The 20,082-nt window shown below is 37.6% G+C and overlaps 2 protein-coding genes across 2 annotated transcripts in view; both read left to right on the forward strand.

Annotated features, from left to right (window-relative positions):
- The first annotated feature begins 5,497 nt into the window (after positions 1-5,497).
- LOC106063685 (mucin-2-like) lies at positions 5,498-6,924 on the forward strand. The gene is made up of 2 exons (XM_056029657.1): positions 5,498-6,210; positions 6,306-6,924. The coding sequence occupies exons 1-2, from the start codon at positions 5,498-5,500 to the stop codon at positions 6,922-6,924; spliced, it is 1,332 nt and encodes a 443-aa protein (XP_055885632.1).
- Positions 6,925-17,281: 10,357 nt separating this feature from the next.
- LOC106062903 (uncharacterized) overlaps positions 17,282-20,082 on the forward strand; it is a 327,773-nt gene continuing 324,972 nt past the window's right edge. Inside the window, exon 1 of the mRNA XM_056030660.1 lies at positions 17,282-17,911. The gene's annotated coding sequence lies outside the window, so the exon portion shown is untranslated. The remainder of the gene's footprint in view (positions 17,912-20,082) is intronic.

The following is a 20,082-nucleotide window of genomic DNA, read 5'->3' on the forward strand; positions in this document are numbered from 1 at the left end:
ATTCTCTGTCCAAAATGGATTAAGTCTTTGCTAACATCAATCGTAGTTTGGGTTGTGGTTAAAGTGAAATTGAAGTGGGGAAGTATTTTGTTTAAATTGTTCCAGATATTTTTAAACTTATATTTTTACATACATTGACATTGAAGTTGAAAGTTGTGTGTTAATAGAAGTTACCATCGTTTTTGTTGTCAAGTTCAATTTTTGGTGTTCAAGCTCGGCATTTAGTTGGACTAACTTTTAGGAGGTACAACCCAAATGGCCGTATATCAACATGCCTCCAACATAAAAAGAAAGAGGGCGATTGTTTGTATTTTGTGCTACGTTTAAAATAGAGAGAGTATCACATGTATTATAAGTTATCACACACAAAGTGTCTTTAAGTAGACGGACGTCTTAAATAAGCTTCATTAATTTTATTTCTTCTGTCGAGTTCTGGGGGAAAAAAGTTTTTCTAAAGCATGTTGATGAATCATAAAAGTGAAACATATTTTTTTTTCTTCCTTTCCTTTTAACGACACTTAATTTGGACTCTGAACGAGCCTGATGGTCATGTACTACAACAATGACTTATTGGCTACTCCTTAGGTCCCTAACGTGTGCTGACCCCAGGCAGACTGACATTTGGCCAAACATCCGTCAGGTAATGAAGTAAAGGCCAATTAAAGACACGTTAGTCCCGGCCTGAAGGTCATCTGAGAATCTGTAGTCTGCCCTGAAGATACAATAAGACCTAGTATGAGTCACTTCGACCTCCAATTAAAATTGTGTTGTGGTGTTTCTTAGCTCGAGTTCCCTGTGTGTGGGGGCTGCGAATTCTTTTGTTGTGCAGTGGTGAAACATCTTAAAGGAGGAAGAGGTCGTTGAAGGAGTGATGTCTGCTTGAGGATGGTCTTTGCGTGATCCGACTTTAAAGCAGGGCCGGTTGAGGCTACTGCCCATAGTACTCCACAAGAGAAGGGCCACCACAACTGAATTTTGACGACTCAAAAACCTTTTATTTTATTTTTTTTAGAGTTTTTACCGAGAATATTTTAAATCTTACGTTTGACAACACTGTCGTGGATAAGAATGTGTGTGTCCGCTTGTTGCGTGCTCGTTATATAGAAATGTTGCTCCGGATTTACATCAGCGCGTGGACCAAAGGCCTTCTACCCTCCACTAACAAAAAAATATACACTTTTTTAAATGACTAATAATGTATATTGAATATTTAAACAAAAGAAGGAGAATGAGATTGCATGTTCAAGTACTCTATTTCATACTGTTCAAATATGGCATGCTTTAAGATATAAGTAGTATTATTGATAAGTGTATTTTTAAGGCTTTCGAAAAAGTGTAGGGCCTCCACACTAATTCTTCACCAGGGCCACGACTTACTTAAATCAGGCCCTGCTTTTAAACTTTGGGAATATATGACTTTAAAGCTGTCTTCACGATTTGAAACAAAAAAAAAGTCTGTCATGTCACGTGATACAAGACTGTGGTGACCTGTATGTAACCAAAACAAAAAAAAGTCTGTCATGTCACGTGATACAAGACTGTGGTGACCTGTATGTAACCAAAACAAAAAAAAAAAAAATAAACTAGAGAATCTTTGTTGTCGCGTATCGATGAAGCATGCAGCATGTCAATGTGCCTATGAACATTTGATGGAATTTCGACATTCTGATTTTGTCATGCTTTGATTTCACATATACTCGAGAAAATTGTTTCTTAGTCAAAAATACGCATGCATGATTTTATTCTTTACTTATAAACTCGATTTTACTACTCTATTGGATATTTGTGGTTAAAACATTGTATAGATTTAGGTTATGCGTAGTGCGAAGCACAAGTTATCAAAACATTTTTCACTATCTGCGTTTTTTTTCTGGTCAATCTCGATTCTCAAATTGGTACCTTCGGGGTGTCAAGACACAAAATCTATTAATCCCTGGTCTCACGCGGCACCATACGCCACATGTCTCACGGAAAGGGTTCTTCCCTGGTCATCGTGTCCACGTCAGCGCACACAATTATCTAAGCTAACTGACCACTATCCCCCACTCCAAGAGTTGACAAACGAAACATGAAATATGTTCTTAACAGGTTATAACCACCGATCCACCATACACGATGGAAGAATCCTTTTTTGCTCACCCTCCCTCCTCCAAAAAGAGTCCATACTCTCATCAAGACGTCCCTGATGGCCCCCGGTGGGAGGGTAGTTTGGGGGGAGAAGGCTCGTGATGGCTAACTCACTTCTCGGCGCAGCCTGGAAGAAAATGGCCGATAATAAAGTCAGAAAATTCAATAACGAACAAAGGGGACTCTACTCGCCTCTATTAAAGCCCGTGATTTACCGTCTGGCTAATGAGCCCGACATTTCATTAGTTGTTGATGGCGTACAGGGGCCCACGGCCAAATCCTGGAGTATGAACACAGAAGCACTGGCCCGTCCGGCATGAAGTAGAGAGGGGTGGGGTAGGGAGGGGGGGTCTCATGCTGCCTTTTAATGCGCGATTACGTTTAATTTCTAAGAGCCGTCTGGCACCTATCTTCTGCCCCTCAAGCCGTCATTTGCTAGTTTTAGGAGAAGAGGGTAGAGAAAGGGGAAGGGGGGGAGAAAAGGAACAAAATGCCGTCGGCAAGGTGAAGAACTCGCGCTTGCTTCGTGTGTCAGGGGACATCATTTAGATATTAATAAGGGCCTCCAGAAAGTCTTCGGAAGAGTTTTGTAGATGTCCTTCTGAAAATTGAGCTAATTAGTATCTGCTGGACTGGAATGTGTTGTTGTCGTTCTTGTTTCTCTCTTCTTTTCGTTGTTGTTGATTTTAGAGAAAATTCGATGTTTTTTTTTAAAATGTATCACACTACATAATTACGGTGAAGTAGAGTTTCTAACCAATGATCCTTTAAACATGTCTGTAAAATAAATATTGTCGTGGGTACATTTCCTTGAACATAATTCAATGTAAATAAAATAGTCCATGACAGGAAATATCGGCTTTATAAGTTGTAGCTAAATAAACAGTATTGTGCTTTAGTTGTACGTATGTCCACTCTTGAACTGATCTAATGACTTGCCTTAATAAATCCTAACATTAATGATAACATGTAATATCAAAAACTAAGTCGGCTAAGAAGTCGACCTCTTAGTCCACCACATAGGCTGCCTGGTCGTGTGATGATAAGCGCTCTGGACTGTCTCGATGGCCCGGGTTCGAAGCCTGCACGCTGCTATACCTCGTCGAGGGATGTGAGAGGCTTGGGCTAGGATGTAATTATCTTTAAATCTGAAGACACGTCTGAGACATGTAAAACAAACAAACATTCTAGTCCTCTATAAGTCCACCAAGAGTCTACTGTATAGTTCACTACATAGCCATAGGCAAGATTGCAAGAAAAATTAAAAAAATCAATAGACAAATCGCTACTATAAATAAATTAATTAATTGTCTGCGTCTAGTCTACTATTCCTACTAAAGAGTGCAAGATTAAAAGATTATGTATGATTCCAGAGGCTAATTACAAGAAAAAAAACAAGGAAATTAAAAAATATTACTTTTTTGAAATAAAGCTTATATAAGGGAAAGAAAAGCCAATGACTGCCATTTATCTCCCTTTCTGCCCTTTAAAACAAAAATAATTAATTAGTACTAATTGATTAACTAACTGGTTATATTTTTTTTATTGATTTGTGTATTGTAATCGACTATGAATAATTATGCAAAGTTTCAACTTGATGATGATGATAAAGTTGATCCGAGAATGGAAAGTGTGTGTAGAAAGGGGTCAAAACGTAATAATGGGATTAAATCCATATATATACATTCGCTTCTCTTATTAAGAAGCAATTATTCCCCTCATTTCGATATCAAACAAAATAATTCATCACCAATAAATAATTAACTAATTGTTGTTTTTTTTTTATTATTTATTCATGTCTTGTCAATGAATATCTGTGCAAAATTTCAACTTGATCCGAGAATGAGAAATAGGAGAAAAAATATGTTCAAACTTCTTAGTCATAAACTTTATATAAAAATATAAACGTAATAACGAAAGTACCACTGGATATTTTTAGTCTTGCATTTTTCGGCATTTCTTCCTCCAAATTCTCTCACACTCTCTCTCTCTCTCTCTCTCTCTCTCTGACATAGTGCTTCTATTCGTATGCCAATGTCTCACGGTCCATAAGCCTAGAAATGCGAATTCTCCTATACCTGGTGATCTACTGAGAAGGATGTTATGTAGTCAGCTCAATGACCTATCATATTTACTTTCCTTAACAGAAGCTCAGTAGCTGTATAGACTTGGGTTAACTCAGACATCTCAGTTCAGATCTGGTTCAGTTCAAAGTACAAACCAGGAGTGCCTCTACAAGGTAAAAACTTTAAACTAAAAGCAAACCTTGCCCGGGCTTGCCGAAACCCAAAAGTAAAGCCTGGAAATTATTTTTGTGTTAAATGTTTTTCATGACAAGTATCTTGCTGTAAAATTATATCCTAACATTGCTAAATGAATCCTATTATTATATACAATACAATAAATGTGAACTGAACATATTTAAGACACTTGGCCATAGTAGACTAAATCAGTGTTCTCCTCTCACCGTGTCCACAACTCTTGGGGTGAAAGTTTACCCAAGCTAATGAAAGCTATCATCAACTTTTTTTTTCTAACTTTGCTTTCACCGACATTGGTCAGTTCTATCGAGATACCAACACGGCCTGTCATCAATCATATGTCAGGAAGGTTTTCACGAAGACTCAACACACACACACACCACAGACACATACACCAAACACACCACACACCACAGACACACACACACCACACAATTTTTTGTTGTTGTTTTCGACTCCCATACATCATCACTGTGAAATTTAAAAGTGTTGTTGCCATGGAGATTAGTCTCATATTTCAGAAAGGGAAAAAATATAGAATCACTTACAAATTAAATAAAAACATGGCTACCTATCTCCCCTTTTTCTTTTTCTTTTTTTTTTTGTTTCAATGAAATAACCCAGCTGGGGCTAGTACACGCTAGTACACACTAGACATATCGAGGAGACCCGACTAGAATTGACATTGTTAAGGAAAACTACAAGAAAATGTAAGGTTTTACTTTAAGCTATTGAGAACTTTAAGCTGTTCTTCTCTTTTTAAAAGTAGTAGTAAAAAGTAAAAGTTCCCCTTTCAGACCTGGAGGTCTATAGGGCAGATGATGTGAAGGTCATCCGTTTCTGTGGCTTATGGTTAACGAGAGTGTCATGTAGCAAGCACAACGACCAACCGCCTTTACTTTTCCCCAACTCATTAGAGCTGGGTGGACTTTACCGCTCAGCCACCGCGCCTCTTCTACTCTTTGTTCCCGATTTTATTTGTTTTGTTCAATCTTAGCAATTCTTTTCTCACTACTAATGACGATTAAAACTCTTTAGTTCCATTCAGCTACCAGCATTGTGCCAAGTTCAGGTGACAGCCCTGGACTCAACTCAGCTACTAGCTTTATATGATCAGCACAACTACCAGCTTTATGCCCAACACAACTACCTGCTTTATGCCCAACACAACTACCAGCTTTATGCCCAACACAACTACCTGCTTTATGCCCAACACAACTACCAGCTTTATGCCCAACACAACTGCCAGCTTTATGCCCAACACAACTACCTGCTTTATGCCCAACACAACTACCAGCTTTATGCACAACACAACTGCCAGCTTTATGCCAAACACAACTACCAGCTTTATGCCCAACACAACTACCAGCTTTATGCCCAGCACAACTACCAGCTTTATGCCCAACACAACTGCCAGCTTTATGCCTAACACAACTACCAGCTTTATGCCCAGCACAACTACCAGCTTTATTTCCAACACAACTACCAGCTTTATGCCCAGCACAACTACCACATTTATTCCCAACACAACTACCAGCTTTATGCCCAGCACAACTACTAGCTTTATGCCCAACACAACTACCAGCTTTATGCCCAACACAACTACCAGCTTTATGCCCAACACATTTACCAGCTTTATGCCCAACCCAACTACCAGCTTCTTGCCCAACAACTACCAGCTTTATGTCCAACACAACTACCAGCTTTATGCCCAACACATTTACCAGCTTTATGCCCAACACAACTACCAGCTTTATGCCCAACACAACTACCAGCTTTATGCCCAACACAACTACCAGCTTTATGCCCAACACATTTACCAGCTTTATGCCCAACCCAACTACCAGCTTCTTGCCCAACAACTACCAGCTTTATGTCCAACACAACTACCAGCTTTATGCCCAACACAACTACCAGATTTATGTCCAACACAACTACCAGCTTTATTCCCAACACAACTACCAGCTTTATGTCCAACACAACTACCAGCTTTATGTTCAACACAACTACCAGCTTTAAGCCCAGCACAACTACCAGATTTATGCCCAACACAACTACCAGCTTTATTCCCAACACAACTACCAGCTTTATGCCCAACACAACTACCAGCTTTATGCCCAACACAACTACCAGCTTTAAGCCCAGCACAACTACCAGCTTTATTCCCAACACAACTACCAGCTTTATGCCCAACACAACTACCAGCTTTATGCCCAACTCAACTACCAGCTTTATGTCCAACACAACTACCAGATTTATGCACAACACAACTACCAGCTTTATTCCCAACTCAACTACCAGCTTTATGCCCAACACAACTACCAGCTTTATGCCCAACTCAACTACCAGCTTTATGCCCAACACAACTACCAGCTTTATGCCCAACACAACTACAAAAAAAAAATCCCTAAAGGTCAAGCATGTTATCAAAAACTGGAACCAGAAATTTTTATCCATTGGATTTCAATGCTCTTTACAGGCGGCGTTAATGTTATTTCAACTTCACAGAACTTATACAGACAGGCAAAGAGTCTAAATTAGAAAAAAATAACTTTTCGTACTAAGTAGGGAATTCAGAGAACAGAGGAGCGAAAATTGTGTACCGGCAAAAACCAATAGGCAGGCGACTCAAAGGAAGACCCCGAATGAGGTGGATTGATGATGTGGAGGCAAATGTACAACAACTTGGGGATCGGGCTGGAGACGAAAGGCTCATGAGAGATCTGAATGGAAAGATGTACAGCCATGGGCTGTAGCGCCACTGGGATAGATGGATGAACTAAGCAGGGAATGACCCTATTATGTGTTTCAGCAAATATTACTGAATAGTTGGTAAAAAAGATTATTAGTAAAGCTCATTAACAAAATGTAAATATATATATATATATATATATATATATATATATATATATATATATATATATATATATATATATATATATATATATATATATTCGTTAAGAAATATATTATCAGTTAAAATCTACGCATAAACAATACATAGGACAATCTGAGTGAAGTATCAAGTAGTTCGATACGCAAGTAGCATGGGAAGTAAAGATGTTCCCTATAGTTAGTGCTAGTTATCTTAACACCAGGCGCCTTGCAATTTCCCACAATGCATTTCAATGTCTAAACTCTATATTTAGCCTCGTAGGGCTTTCACTTCCTCCAATTCCCCCGCCATATTGAGTTCATCTCCCCTCACGAGCTCTTAACGCTTCTTACACTCATTTGTCCACTTTCTCCATGACACTCTGTTTGACCCCATGAGATCAGGCACTGATTGGAAGTGGTCAGCAGAGGTCACTCTGTTGACAGACATGCACGAGGCTGCCCCGCCCTAAACGACATATCGATGACCACTCGCACGTCACTCAGGTAATTACCAGTCTCTGGAGATAACACACTTCTTGACCGGAAGCTCAAATTTGAACTAAGGAATGCTGGACGCTGTGATGTCATCCATCAATGCAAGATGGCGTTGAGCAGACCGAGCGCTCCATTCATGGCTAAATTATGTTTTAAAAGGTTGGGTGCCAAATGTTTGAATAATAGTTAGAAGAAGAATGTCTATTAAAAGAATGTAGAAGAAACGAGTATTTAACAAAAGAGAGGAGAGGGCAGTCAAACGATATGGGCCTTGGAAACAGTAAAAGAAACGAATAAAAAAAAAAAATAACACACAAATAAGGAGGCGCGGTGGCTGAGCGGTTTAGCGTTTGGCTTCTGAACGGGGGGTCCCGGGTTCGAATCCTGGTGAAGACTGGGATTTTTAATTTCGAGATCCTTGGGGGCCTCTGAGTCCACCCAGTTGGGGAAAATGCGGTTTTGTCGTTGTGCCGGTCGTAATACGAAGTCTGAAAGGGGAACTTTACTTTTTTTTTTATTTGACACAAATAATAATAAAAAAAACAAAAAACAAAGATAGGGTGAAGATAAAAAAAAAAAAAAGAGAAATAGAGAAAACGAAAGGGACGTAGAGAGAGAGAGAGAGAGTAAGATCTGATGCAAAGGGAGATAGAGAGAGAAGGAGAAATACTGATCTAAAGAGAGAGCCAGGGAAAGAGATTGACAGGAATAGAGATGAGAGAAAAAGAGAGGCGAATAGAAAAAGATAAGAGGCTGTGAAAAAGAGAACGAGTGAGACAGTGATAAAAAGGGCAGGCAGAGTGACACGTGGAAAGAGAGATACCGAAAGAAAGAGAGAGATAAAGATAAAAGAGAAACACAAGAATAGAAGATATAAATTAGATATTAGATTATTATTGTAGGTGTCAATAGGAGAAGACGCAAGTAGAAATGGCCCTCATTCACCAATCGTAAACAAACAACATTTAGCCACGTGGTGCTCTATCTCTTCTATATAATTTACGATCTAATGTTTAATTCATGATGGTTGTCACGTGACAGTTTTTTTTTCGTTATTTTCTCAATAAGATCACGTGACAAAATGTTGTTTGTTTATGATTGGTGAATGAGGTCCATTAAATACGAATAACAGAAAAAATAAATGCTATAAGAAATATTTAATAAAATATTTTAAACTGCAATTAATCTCACCACTAAAATGACCCATAACAACATCTAGGTCTAAAAAAACTCCACAGTTTCTCCCCCTCGCTCCAGTCTTTAGCTCTGCCATCTATTTGTGCATTGTTTGAGTGACAACACCAAGCTGAAATCTCCGGTTCCTTTCTGAAAATATGATCCTGAACGATTCTGTCAACATTCAACGTCGACGACATAATCACTTTTGTCAGGGGATGTTACCCTACAGACTTTCAAAACAAAATTATCCCATCTTGTTTCACCCACAGGCTAAATCGAAAGGAGAATTTTTTTTTTTTTTCAAAATACTTGTTTGTACGATTTTTCCACCCTATAACGCCCCGACCTGGAACACACGTCCTTTGTGTCAAGATTATTTCCAAACTGCATGTGAATCACATAATCTACGTTTATAACCAGCGAAATATTGTAAGAAAGACCAACAAAGAGAGAGCGATATGGGGTAATGTAGTGGTGGTATAATGGAACCTAAAATCCCAAGAAAACGAAGAGGAAGATTGTGCGGGAGTTTGAAATAATAAAGAAAACGAAAACAATGTCAAGGACGCTAGTGTTAAAAGGTCACTGATGCTAACTGAATAATAAAAATGACTTTGTACTAGAAGCTTGTTTAGAAATTTGATTCTACTGATATTAAAAGTGCACAAAATATATTGCATGATTTTAAAACTACATAGCTTATTAATACTTCGTATTTTATCCACCGGACACAGAAACAACTCCATTGGTACCTGGCATTAGCTGGGGAAAAGTAAAGGCGGTCGGTCGTTTTGCTGACCACTTGACACCCTCATAAACCGTGAGCCACTAAAACAGATGACCTTTACGTTATCTGCCCCAGAGATCGCTAGGTCTGAAAGAGACACCAAAAAAAAAAACAACGAAATAGTTTAAGGCTTAAGTTGAAGCTGTCTTGACTCTATAACTGTTACAGAGATTTTGTAAAAATAAAGAATGTTTACATTGCATTGTATGGGTGATATCTCACACTTAGTGGGTTGGTGGATGTATTTAGAAGGGAAGAGAAAAAAGCCTAAAGGCTTTCTCTTTTTACATTCTTCATCGTCAGCTGTTTTTGGCTCTTTTTTAAATTTTTTTTTTTTTTTTAGTATTATTGGTATTCATTTATTTTGGCCATTAACAAAAATGGAAACTGTAAATTTCTTTAAACTAACAATTGAACTTATTATAGAATAGGAAGGCAATGTTTAACTTACTAAAGGTAATGTTAGTTCAGTTTATTAGCTGAAAATATAGAAAACTAAGGATTTGGTGATAACAATATCTGTGTGCATTAAAAACAAAGAAAAACACACACAAAAACGATACGTCAAAAGGCAAAGCTTATATTGAGTGTAATTGTATCAATTGGTTTGGATCACCCATATTATTACATCTACTTATGACTTACACTTGATAAATCTTTGCGATTAGAAATATTTTTACCAATGGACCTCATTCACCAATCGTAAACAAACGCCATTTAGCCACGTGATTCTCTATCTCTTCTATACAAATTACGTAATACACAGTGGCTATCACGTGATACGTTTTTGTTTTTCGTTGTTTTATCAATATTATCACCTGGCTAAATGTTGTTTGTTTACGATTGGTGAATGAGGTCTATTGTTTTTGTTTAACCTTTATCTATCTCAATACGCTATGATTCTATCACTTGTCTGGACCAGTTGTGAAAGGGGGAGGGAAGAGGGGGTATCTTGATGAATGTTTACATGATCGTTTTTTAAATGCATTCAAAAATGTTCACCCAGGTTTCAAGAGTCCTCAAGGGAACTAATTCAACTTATACCACCACATATGTAAACTACGATTTCTTTCTATTGTTCAAGATACCAAACAAAATAATTAATTACCAGTAGTTAATTAACTAATTGGTTAATTTTTTATTGATTCTTGTGTGGTCAGGTAAAAGAAATAATTGTGCACAATTTCGGCTTAAATCCGAGACTGGGTGTGGGAGAAATAACGTGTAGAAACTTTTTGCCAGATAGACAGACAAACAGACAGACAGAGTGAGCTTTGTAAAAATGAACTTTTTCTTCAGCTTAGGGTTGAGTTTCTTTTCATTGGTGAGTAAAAAACGAAATTTATTTTACGCGATTTTAAAGTCTAAGAAGTGATGAGCTATTGGGTAGAATGGTCATGTGATCATTCAAAAAAAAATCTTTTAGTAAGCAAAAAGCGAAAGAGATGAAACAGCTAGAGACAGAAACCAAAAATGATTTTCACGCGTATATTTTAGATTTGATATTTACTTTGGGCCAGTCCCTGGTTGGTGTCCTAGGTAATTGTCCAATGGCTTATTGAACTTCTGAAACATGTGGGTTTAGTAAAAGCTTAGTGATACATTAAATTAAATTAAATTATAGCCTTTATATAGCGCTACTTTCATGCTTTTAGCATGCTCAGAGCGCTATGATCCAATCTCATTTGTGGACAATTGGGGGAGGCGGTATCTGGGAGAAGGTTTTCCGTGCTGCCTTTAGGCGCTCAGTAAACACAACTCTGCTCTAGTCGGGTGTCGAACCTCGAGCCCCCCTCATATGTAGCTAAGCCAAGCCAAGTTCAAGCGTACTTGGCCTCTCGACCACACTTCCTTAAATACATATCTCCCCTCTTCCCTTTCTATTTACTGAGAACTTATAACTAATATATATAGTATCTAGCCTACTGCTTCTTAGTCCTAATCTCTCTCACGCTCTGTCTCTCTCTTCTTTCTCTTTAATTCTCTCTATCTTTCGTTCTCTTTATCAATCTCTCTCTTTTCCCTTCTCTCTTCCTCTCCCTTTTCCATCTCTCTATCTCTTAGTCTTTATCTTTTAATCTCTTTTAATCTCATCTTCGACGTTCTCTCCATCTTTGTCTCTATTTAATCTCGGTGCTGTGTCCTTACGGTTCCTGCCTCTCGACATCCAGTGAGACCTGTGTCTCAATGAAAACATAACAATACAAACACAAGACCCAGGTAAAAGTCATTACAGTCAAGAGCTAATGTTGTTTTTTTTCTCCCTTTTACTAAACACGTTATCACGACCTTTCAAACCTCTTGGGAAATCCTCCCGATGCTGTACTGAGATGAAAAAAAATATAAAAAGAGGAGTCTTGGATCACTCTGGCCCTTGATCGCCAAAGGATGACACACCGCCCATTTTCCTGGTTCACCGGGGCTAGCGCTAAAGTCACCTATTTGCGAGAAACGGAGATAGGGAGTTGGCACCTTGTGGAACCGTGAGCGGGGTGGGAGAAAAGGGGCGCCGACCTGACAGATTTGTCTCCCATTGACAGCCTTCGCGTTATTAGCTTTTGTTGTCGGGGGGCCCGACCATCACGGCAGGGACAATGAAGGCTGCGTTGGAAACAACGGTGTTCTTGGCCCACGGATGATGTCGGCCCCTTGGGGTCAGCCTGTGATGAATGATCAAGACTAAGAGTTACCTGTCAAGGTAAAGAAGATTGTGTCCAGTCCTGGTGATGGACAAAGAGAAAGGCCAGGAAGCTGAGGCTAACGGAAGTCATGTTTTTTGTCTCTCCCTCACTAAGATCCTGGGGGGAAGATCAAAAGAAGGAAAATAATATTCATCTTACATTCTGTTTTTGTTTCTTTAATAACCAGTTTGCTAGTCCTCTCTCCCTCCCTGTTTTCTGTCCGTCTGTCTGTCTGTCTGTCCATTTTCTGTTTGTCTTTCTAACTACCTGCCTTCCCGTCTGTCAGTCTCTCAGTCTGCCTGTCTGTCTGTTTTCTGTCTGTCTGTTGTTCTATTTGCCTGCCTTCATGTCTGTCTGTCTGTTTGTCTGTCTATGTGTCCGTTTGCTTATCTGTCACTCTATCTGTCTCTCTCTTTTTATGTATATAGGTTGAGCGAGAGAGAACTAGAGCTAACTTTTCATATTTTTTCCCCATGAATTGTGTTACCAGTCAACACAACTCTAGTTCAAAGTTATGCATCCAAATTAGGATTTCTTTCTTTAGTAAAAAAAAAAAAAATACTGTTTATTAACAAAAAAAAAAAAAAAAAGAAAAAATCCGCGCCCTTCATTGACATTGCCATACCACTATCCCACAGTATAAAGAAAACTGGAATGGGGAAAAAATATTGGAACCTAAGCTTATAGATATAGGAAGTTATAGAAATTGCCTAAAAATAGCAATACATTCTATAGTTCTATCAACCGAGGTAATAATGACAACTGATCTCATATACAAGACCCTTAACATTCCTAAGAATATTTTAGTTGCCTGTCAGAGGGTGGTACTGCTGCAGACCTGCCACATGACCAGAAAATTTTTCAGAGGACACTGTTAAAGGGGCTACAATGAATTTTTTTTGTTTCTCTGTTACGAAGCTCGACCCTGGGAGTGCAAAAGATGAAATATTATTATTTTATTTCTAACATTAGAATTATAAAACATATTTCCATTCATATAGTGATACTTCCGTACACCTGCCATAGCAAATGGTATATGGAGACTTTGTAGTTGACACTGTTAAGGGAAATGAAATGCTTTACGTTTTTGTTTCAAAGTTTGTTTCATCTCACCCTCTGACTCAGTTGGAATCTTGTACACACCTTGTTTTCTCACACTTACCATCCTGTGAGCAAGTTGAAACTTTGTCCTTAACAACATATGGATCAATAAAAAATTAACCAATTAATTAATCAATTAGTCGTAATTAGTTAATTGTGTTTTATATAGAAAATGGACTAAGTTAAGGGGAGATAAGCCTTGTACACATAATTAGGTCATTTGGTAATATTTTGATCTATAGACTTTTTTAAGACTATAAAACCTTTTACTTTTATAAGTACTTGAATAGCTCGGTGGCAAACAAGTCAGCCTTCCGTCGTGGATGCGAACGACTTCGAGTTCGAATTTAGACTTAGAAACAGTTGTTTTAAATAGCTTTTGAAAAGGCAGCATGGAATCCTTCTCCCAGATACCCTTCTTCTCCCAACTTGTCCACAAAAGTGATTGGACCATAACGCACTGAGCGTGCTACAAGCATGAAAGTTGCGCTTAATAACAACAAAAATTAACAAGATTACAAAAAGAGTTTGCGTTATCACACAAACTCAGAAGCGGCCCGCGTCGAAGTAGGATTTCTGTCGGATCCACTTATTCGCAAGGAATATTCAAGACGTGATTTTATTTTGATGGTCAAAAGTAATAATGTTTCAAAATTCATTTGCCGTTATGCTTTCTGTGTTTCGGGTGTTCCTTCTGAGTTAAAAATAATTAACTTCTCGCTGGACGACGGAGGATGACAGCGAGCAGGGTATGAACCAGGAACCGTCGAGATAATCAGTTAATTTTTTGTGCGTTTTGTCTGTCAGTCTGTCTGTCCGTAATGTTAATATTAAAAAAAACAATAACTAAAAGCTATTGAAAATTTGATTAACCTTTAATTTTCCTTCCGAAAAATTGCAATAGTTTTAAGTATCTATAATAGAAAAAAAATAAAATCTATTAAATTAGCCAAACAGTTGGAAATTGCAGTGCATTTCTCCATTAGAGCGAAAATTATGATGGTTGTGATGGTAAATGATTATGTGATGCTAAATGATGGTATTGGTTTTACTATTGATAATTACCACATAACAATACATTATTAGAGCAAACAAATTATACCAAAGCACACAAGTTTTTCAGTTTCTCTTTAACATTGAGTGTTAAATTGACAACATTAAGCTACAGTTTGTTTACTGATTTAATAGCCGAAGTAGAAAAAGAGTTCTTGCCGTCTAATTGTTCTTGTGATGGATGTCTTACTTCTCCTTTGTGATGGTCAAATGTTAAAATCCTTGGACCAGATTTTGTTTTTATGCTTAGAGCTTTGTTAGTATTTTTTTAGTCAAATATATGTCCTACTGCGTTGTTTTTGCCGTTGATTTTACTTGCAGCAATTAGGAGTTTATCTTTTTTTTTTTCTTATTTTGAAATAAGTTGAAATTTCAAAAACAGGCAAAGATGCTGAAACTTAAAATACTACAGATATGAGTATAGTCAAACATTGACAAGGCGGTTTTTATAAAGTATACAACAATGTCAACAATACATTGATACATACTTCTTACTAGTACTTTTTCTTTGTTGTCTTTTGGTGTTGAAGTACTTTAAAGTTTTGAACCATTCCATTTTTTTCATTGCTTTCTCCAAATACTGAAACAATATTAGTTTTTTAATTCTTTTCCCTTGAGAAGTCGATAATGATTTCTCTCTCTCTCTCTTTTTATTTTTTTAAAAATTTTTTTGACATTCAAATTAAAAAGTTATTCCACATGTTGTTAATTTCTCTAAAATAATTTCTGTTTGAACTTTCCGAGAACAGGGCAAACCGAATCGTCTGGGAACTTTGTTAAGGAGCACATACTTAAAATGGATGGCGACCTGGTCGTTAGGTAACAAGTCATGTACTAAGTCTAACTTTACTGGTCATGTCATAAGTCTGACTTTACTGGTCATGTCATAAGTCTGACTTTACTGGTCATGTCATAAGTCTGACTTTACTGGTCATGTCATAAGTCTGACTTTACTGGTCATGTCATAAGTCTAACTTTACTGGTCATGTCATAAGTCTAACTTTACTGGTCATGTCATAAGTCTAACTTTACTGGTCATGTCATAAGTCTGACTTTACTGGTCATGTCATAAGTCTGACTTTACTAGTCATGTCATAAGTCTAACTTTACTGGTCATGTCATAAGTCTAACTTTACTAGTCATATCATAAGTCTAACTTTACTAGATATGTCATAAGTCTAACTTTACTGGTCATGTCATAAGTCTAACTTTACTAGTCATATCATAAGTCTAACTTTACTAGCCATATCATAAGTCTAACTTTACTGGTCATGTCATAAGTCTAACTTTACTAGCCATGTCATAAGTCTAACTTTACTGGTCATGTCATAAGTCTAACTTTACTAGTCATATCATAAGTCTAACTTTACTAGTCATATCATAAGTCTAACTTTACAAATGAAAATGTCTTGTTCAAGTTTTTGTTCGAACTGACGAATCACGCTTAGTCTCTTGTGTCCACTTCGCCTTTCTTTCTGTTATAATCATTGTTCTTGTAGGATTCGCATAATTCTTTTTTTAATTATTCAATATATAATATATATATTTATATATATATATATATATATATATCCGTGTGAAAGCAACGCTTATTAATAAATTGTCGATTCAAGAACATTTACTCCGCAAATAAAAATTTTCCCATTCGATATCCCTAGTTTCTTCCCTTTGCTTTCACTTGTATGGCAGCCCCTGTCGGGCTACGCTGAAACATACACGGGTCAAGAAGCTACGGTGATGTGCAATTCTTGCCTTCATTTAACGTTCATTCTTCAAGGATAAAATCTATTGTAAATAATAGCTAATACAAAATAGTGTATTTGAATCTGAAAAAAAAAGATAATCTTCATATGAAGATCTAGTAAATTGGTTTATATAAGTATTATTACCAAGGTAATTAATTCATTACTATAAAACACTAGTGCTGAGACGTTCTATCTGTAGAGACCTAAATCCTACGCGATGCATTGAATTGTCTTAAGTACAACGCTAGACATCAGAAGTAAATGGGTAAAAAAAAGTCTTCAGTGTTACAGATGGATGGAATGTTTTAGTTCAACTATTCAGATCTTAGTTAAATTACAACAATAGAAGTGTCACACAGTAAACCGAGACGCATCACTTTTTTTTTTTTAAATTGACATTTATTGAATACAACAAATAGTTGGGATCTTTTGAGACCTCCTGCACTGTTCTCCATCACCTTGTCTCTCGTTGCTGTAGCCGCCATGTCAATGAACATTCCGATGAGCCGACGCCGTAGTCACCTTGAAGTCTTTAGTTCTGCCTGAGTGACCACATCCACTTCCACCCCCATCCACATGCACCGCGTCACCTCTTGCCGTGTTTTTGACAATGAACTTTCGACCGTGACCTCTCACCATTCTACGTGATAGCCCCGCCCCTTGTTTTCCTACATTAGCCTGAAGTATTGAGCTCATCCCTTGTGAAATATTCAAGGATACCATTCAGAACTAAGCGCAAGAAAAAAACAACAACCGAAAACACGACTATGCTGAAGGCGTAGTTAGTAATGGGGAACCCCTCTCTTACCTCTTAGCACCTTAACCTCGCTCCACACCTCTGCTATTCAGATTCCGTATTAATGTGAGTAAAAAAAAAAAAAAAAAGACTCGCATATCGTGAGCGCCTATGGGGAAAAAAATCTCTTCGCCAGCGCGCGTGCGTGCCATTGCTCGCCACAGATTACAGAGTGACGCAGGGGACGAGAGAGAGAGAGTGAGTGAGTGGAGACAGAGTACATAGCACGAATGGGGGTAGAAAGGTGGACTCTAAGGACCGGAATTTTTCTTGTATGATATTTTTTTTCAACCTAAGCGCCGTGTGCGAGAGAAAGAAGACGAATCAAAAGAAGACGAAGCAGGTCGTGAGTAGCGGTGCTCATTACGGACGTGTTGTGTGTGAAGGTACCCCCCATCACCATACTCCGCTCTCCCCACCCCCATCCTTCTACACCCCCCTCCCGTCGTCATAAATACTGTCAACTAGCGAGTCATTTCGCTTACGGTCGACCAGGAGAAAAGGCGGTGTATGCGCGCACGTCGAGGGAAGGCCTTTACGTGTGAACCGTTAGCTTGTCCTCTTGTTTACAAGTTGGACATACAACAAATTCCAACACAATTCAGTTCTAGAGCTCGTCCATGTGCTAGGAGTCCTAACTGGATGGTCTACGGAGTGTCATTCTTTCCTACTGTGGATATAATCCTACAATGTATTGTATGAACGTATACAGTGAACTGTGAATTGGATGTAAAAATCTTGTGTTTATTTTCATTTTTGGATATATTGAAACTGTTTATTTGGAATTTTAAACATTTCTTACAATAAAGGTAAGACCAGTTTAAGTGTCAAGTTTGTTGTTTTAATAGAATTAATCAAACAAGAATGGTTTTAGTGCATAATAATTAATTTAATGAATGATAGATTCTACTTCTTTGTGCTTAAAACACTTTTACAAAAAAACAAACCATTTCTAGACTAGATCTAGATCTTACTGTAACTATTAAAAGTGCTACAAATTACACGTTGTCGGCTCCTTGATAGGAAGTCTTTGAGTCATTTCATCAACATTAAAACTAGATTTTCTAGCTTTGTTCTTCAAGACAATATTTTAAAAACCCAGATCTGTAAATGGAGCTAGAGTTTTAAACTCCCAGATCTGTAAATGGAGCTAAAGTTTTAAACTCCCAGATCTGTAAATGAAGCTAGAGTTTGGTGAACAAGTTTCCAACCTTGTCCTTGTATAAAGTTGGAGATGACGGACAGCAAGAATCGAACTCAGGATCATCATGGCGATACTCCGAAGCTCATACCACACGACCAGGCTGTCATAAAATATTTTGATATTATACAGATACAGATTCAACTCTTTTCATGATAAATGAATAATGATAAGCATTTGTTGGCCTAGAATATTCACATAGTTTTCATCTGATTAAAAAATGTTTGAAAGTGAATCATCTGCGTGAAGTGATATGTGCGAACTACAACACGGAACATCTTTCTATCTTAAACCAATGATGATGATTGATCTAGATCAACATTTGTTGATACAGCAATCCTTCAGCCAAACACTTTAAACAAACGATTTATTAATTGTGATATTTTTTAAATTAAAAAAAACACACTATCTTTTTCACAATAGCGACATTGTATCTCAACAATATCTTTATAAAAAAATATATTGAACTAATCTGAATTGAGCGACTTCACTGCCGTTATCATCATTACTGAGCCAATCTCCGTTGACGGGTTTTTGAATTATTAATAAGTATGACATTTAGTTTGAAAATAAATCTTGTTCTGGGATCATGGTATAAGAGAGTTCAGTTTCTTCTCGTGTGTTATTGAACGGAGCAGTTTTAGTCAAATGAACTTTGATATCTAGCGACATAGTTGGTGTAGGTGTAGATATAACATGCGACTTTGTACTCTCCGTGAGTACTGCGGTGTTCTACAGGATATGAATTTTCAATTTTAAACTTTCACGTGAATGTGTCGCTCGACATCTACAGCTTGCCTTGGCACTTTGTTCACGTCTGCGTCAATGACAGCCTCTATTTCCATGTAATGTTTTCAATGTGGCGTAACACCTGTGTCAACTGTATATTTCATATAGATCTAGGTAATGATGAAACACTGCTATGTTTAAGTCTCGATTTTAAACCTGTATGAAGGCGAGGAATATTTTAATTCGGTATTTATATTGTGTTTCCTGTGCGTCTTAAAACAGCTCACTAATGTTTTAAATGCGACAGGCACAGATCTCGCTAAAATAGCAATTCTATCGTAAAGTGTTTTAAATACGACAGGGCCAGATCTCACTAGCTATTCTATCATAGTGTTTTAAATGCGACAGGGTCTGATCTCACTAGCTATTCTATCGTAGAGTGTTTTAAATGCGACAGGGACAGATCTCACTAGCTATTCTATCGTAGAGTGTTTTAAATGCGACAGACACAGATCTCACTAGCTATTCTATCGTAGAGTGTTTTAAATGCGACAGGCACAGATCTCACTAGCTATTCTATCGTAGAGTGTTTTAAATGCGACAGGCACAGATCTCACTAGCTATTCTATCGTAGAGTGTTTTAAATGCGACAGGCACAGATCTCACTAGCTATTCTATCGTAGAGTGTTTTAAATGCGACAGGCACAGATCTCACTAGCTATTCTATCGTAGAGTGTTTTAAATGCGACAGGGTCTGATCTCACTAGCTATTCTATCGTAGAGTGTTTTAAATGCGACAGGGACAGATCTCACTAGCTATTCTATCATAGAGTGTTTTAAATGCGACAGACACAGATCTCACTAGCTATTCTATCGTAGAGTGTTTTAAATGCGACAGGGTCTGATCTCACTAGCTATTCTATCGTAGAAATCTGAGAGTAACGAGCGACGCCCGATAGCATGGTGCGGCAGTCACCAGAATAAATAGTAAATAAATCGATAGTTTCAGGACGTAGGGCTGGCGTAAAAATAAACAGCGCTCTTTGACTC

The sequence above is a fragment of the Biomphalaria glabrata genome, chromosome 5 (genome assembly GCF_947242115.1).
Source record: "Biomphalaria glabrata chromosome 5, xgBioGlab47.1, whole genome shotgun sequence".
Lineage (NCBI taxonomy): Eukaryota > Metazoa > Mollusca > Gastropoda > Planorbidae > Biomphalaria > Biomphalaria glabrata.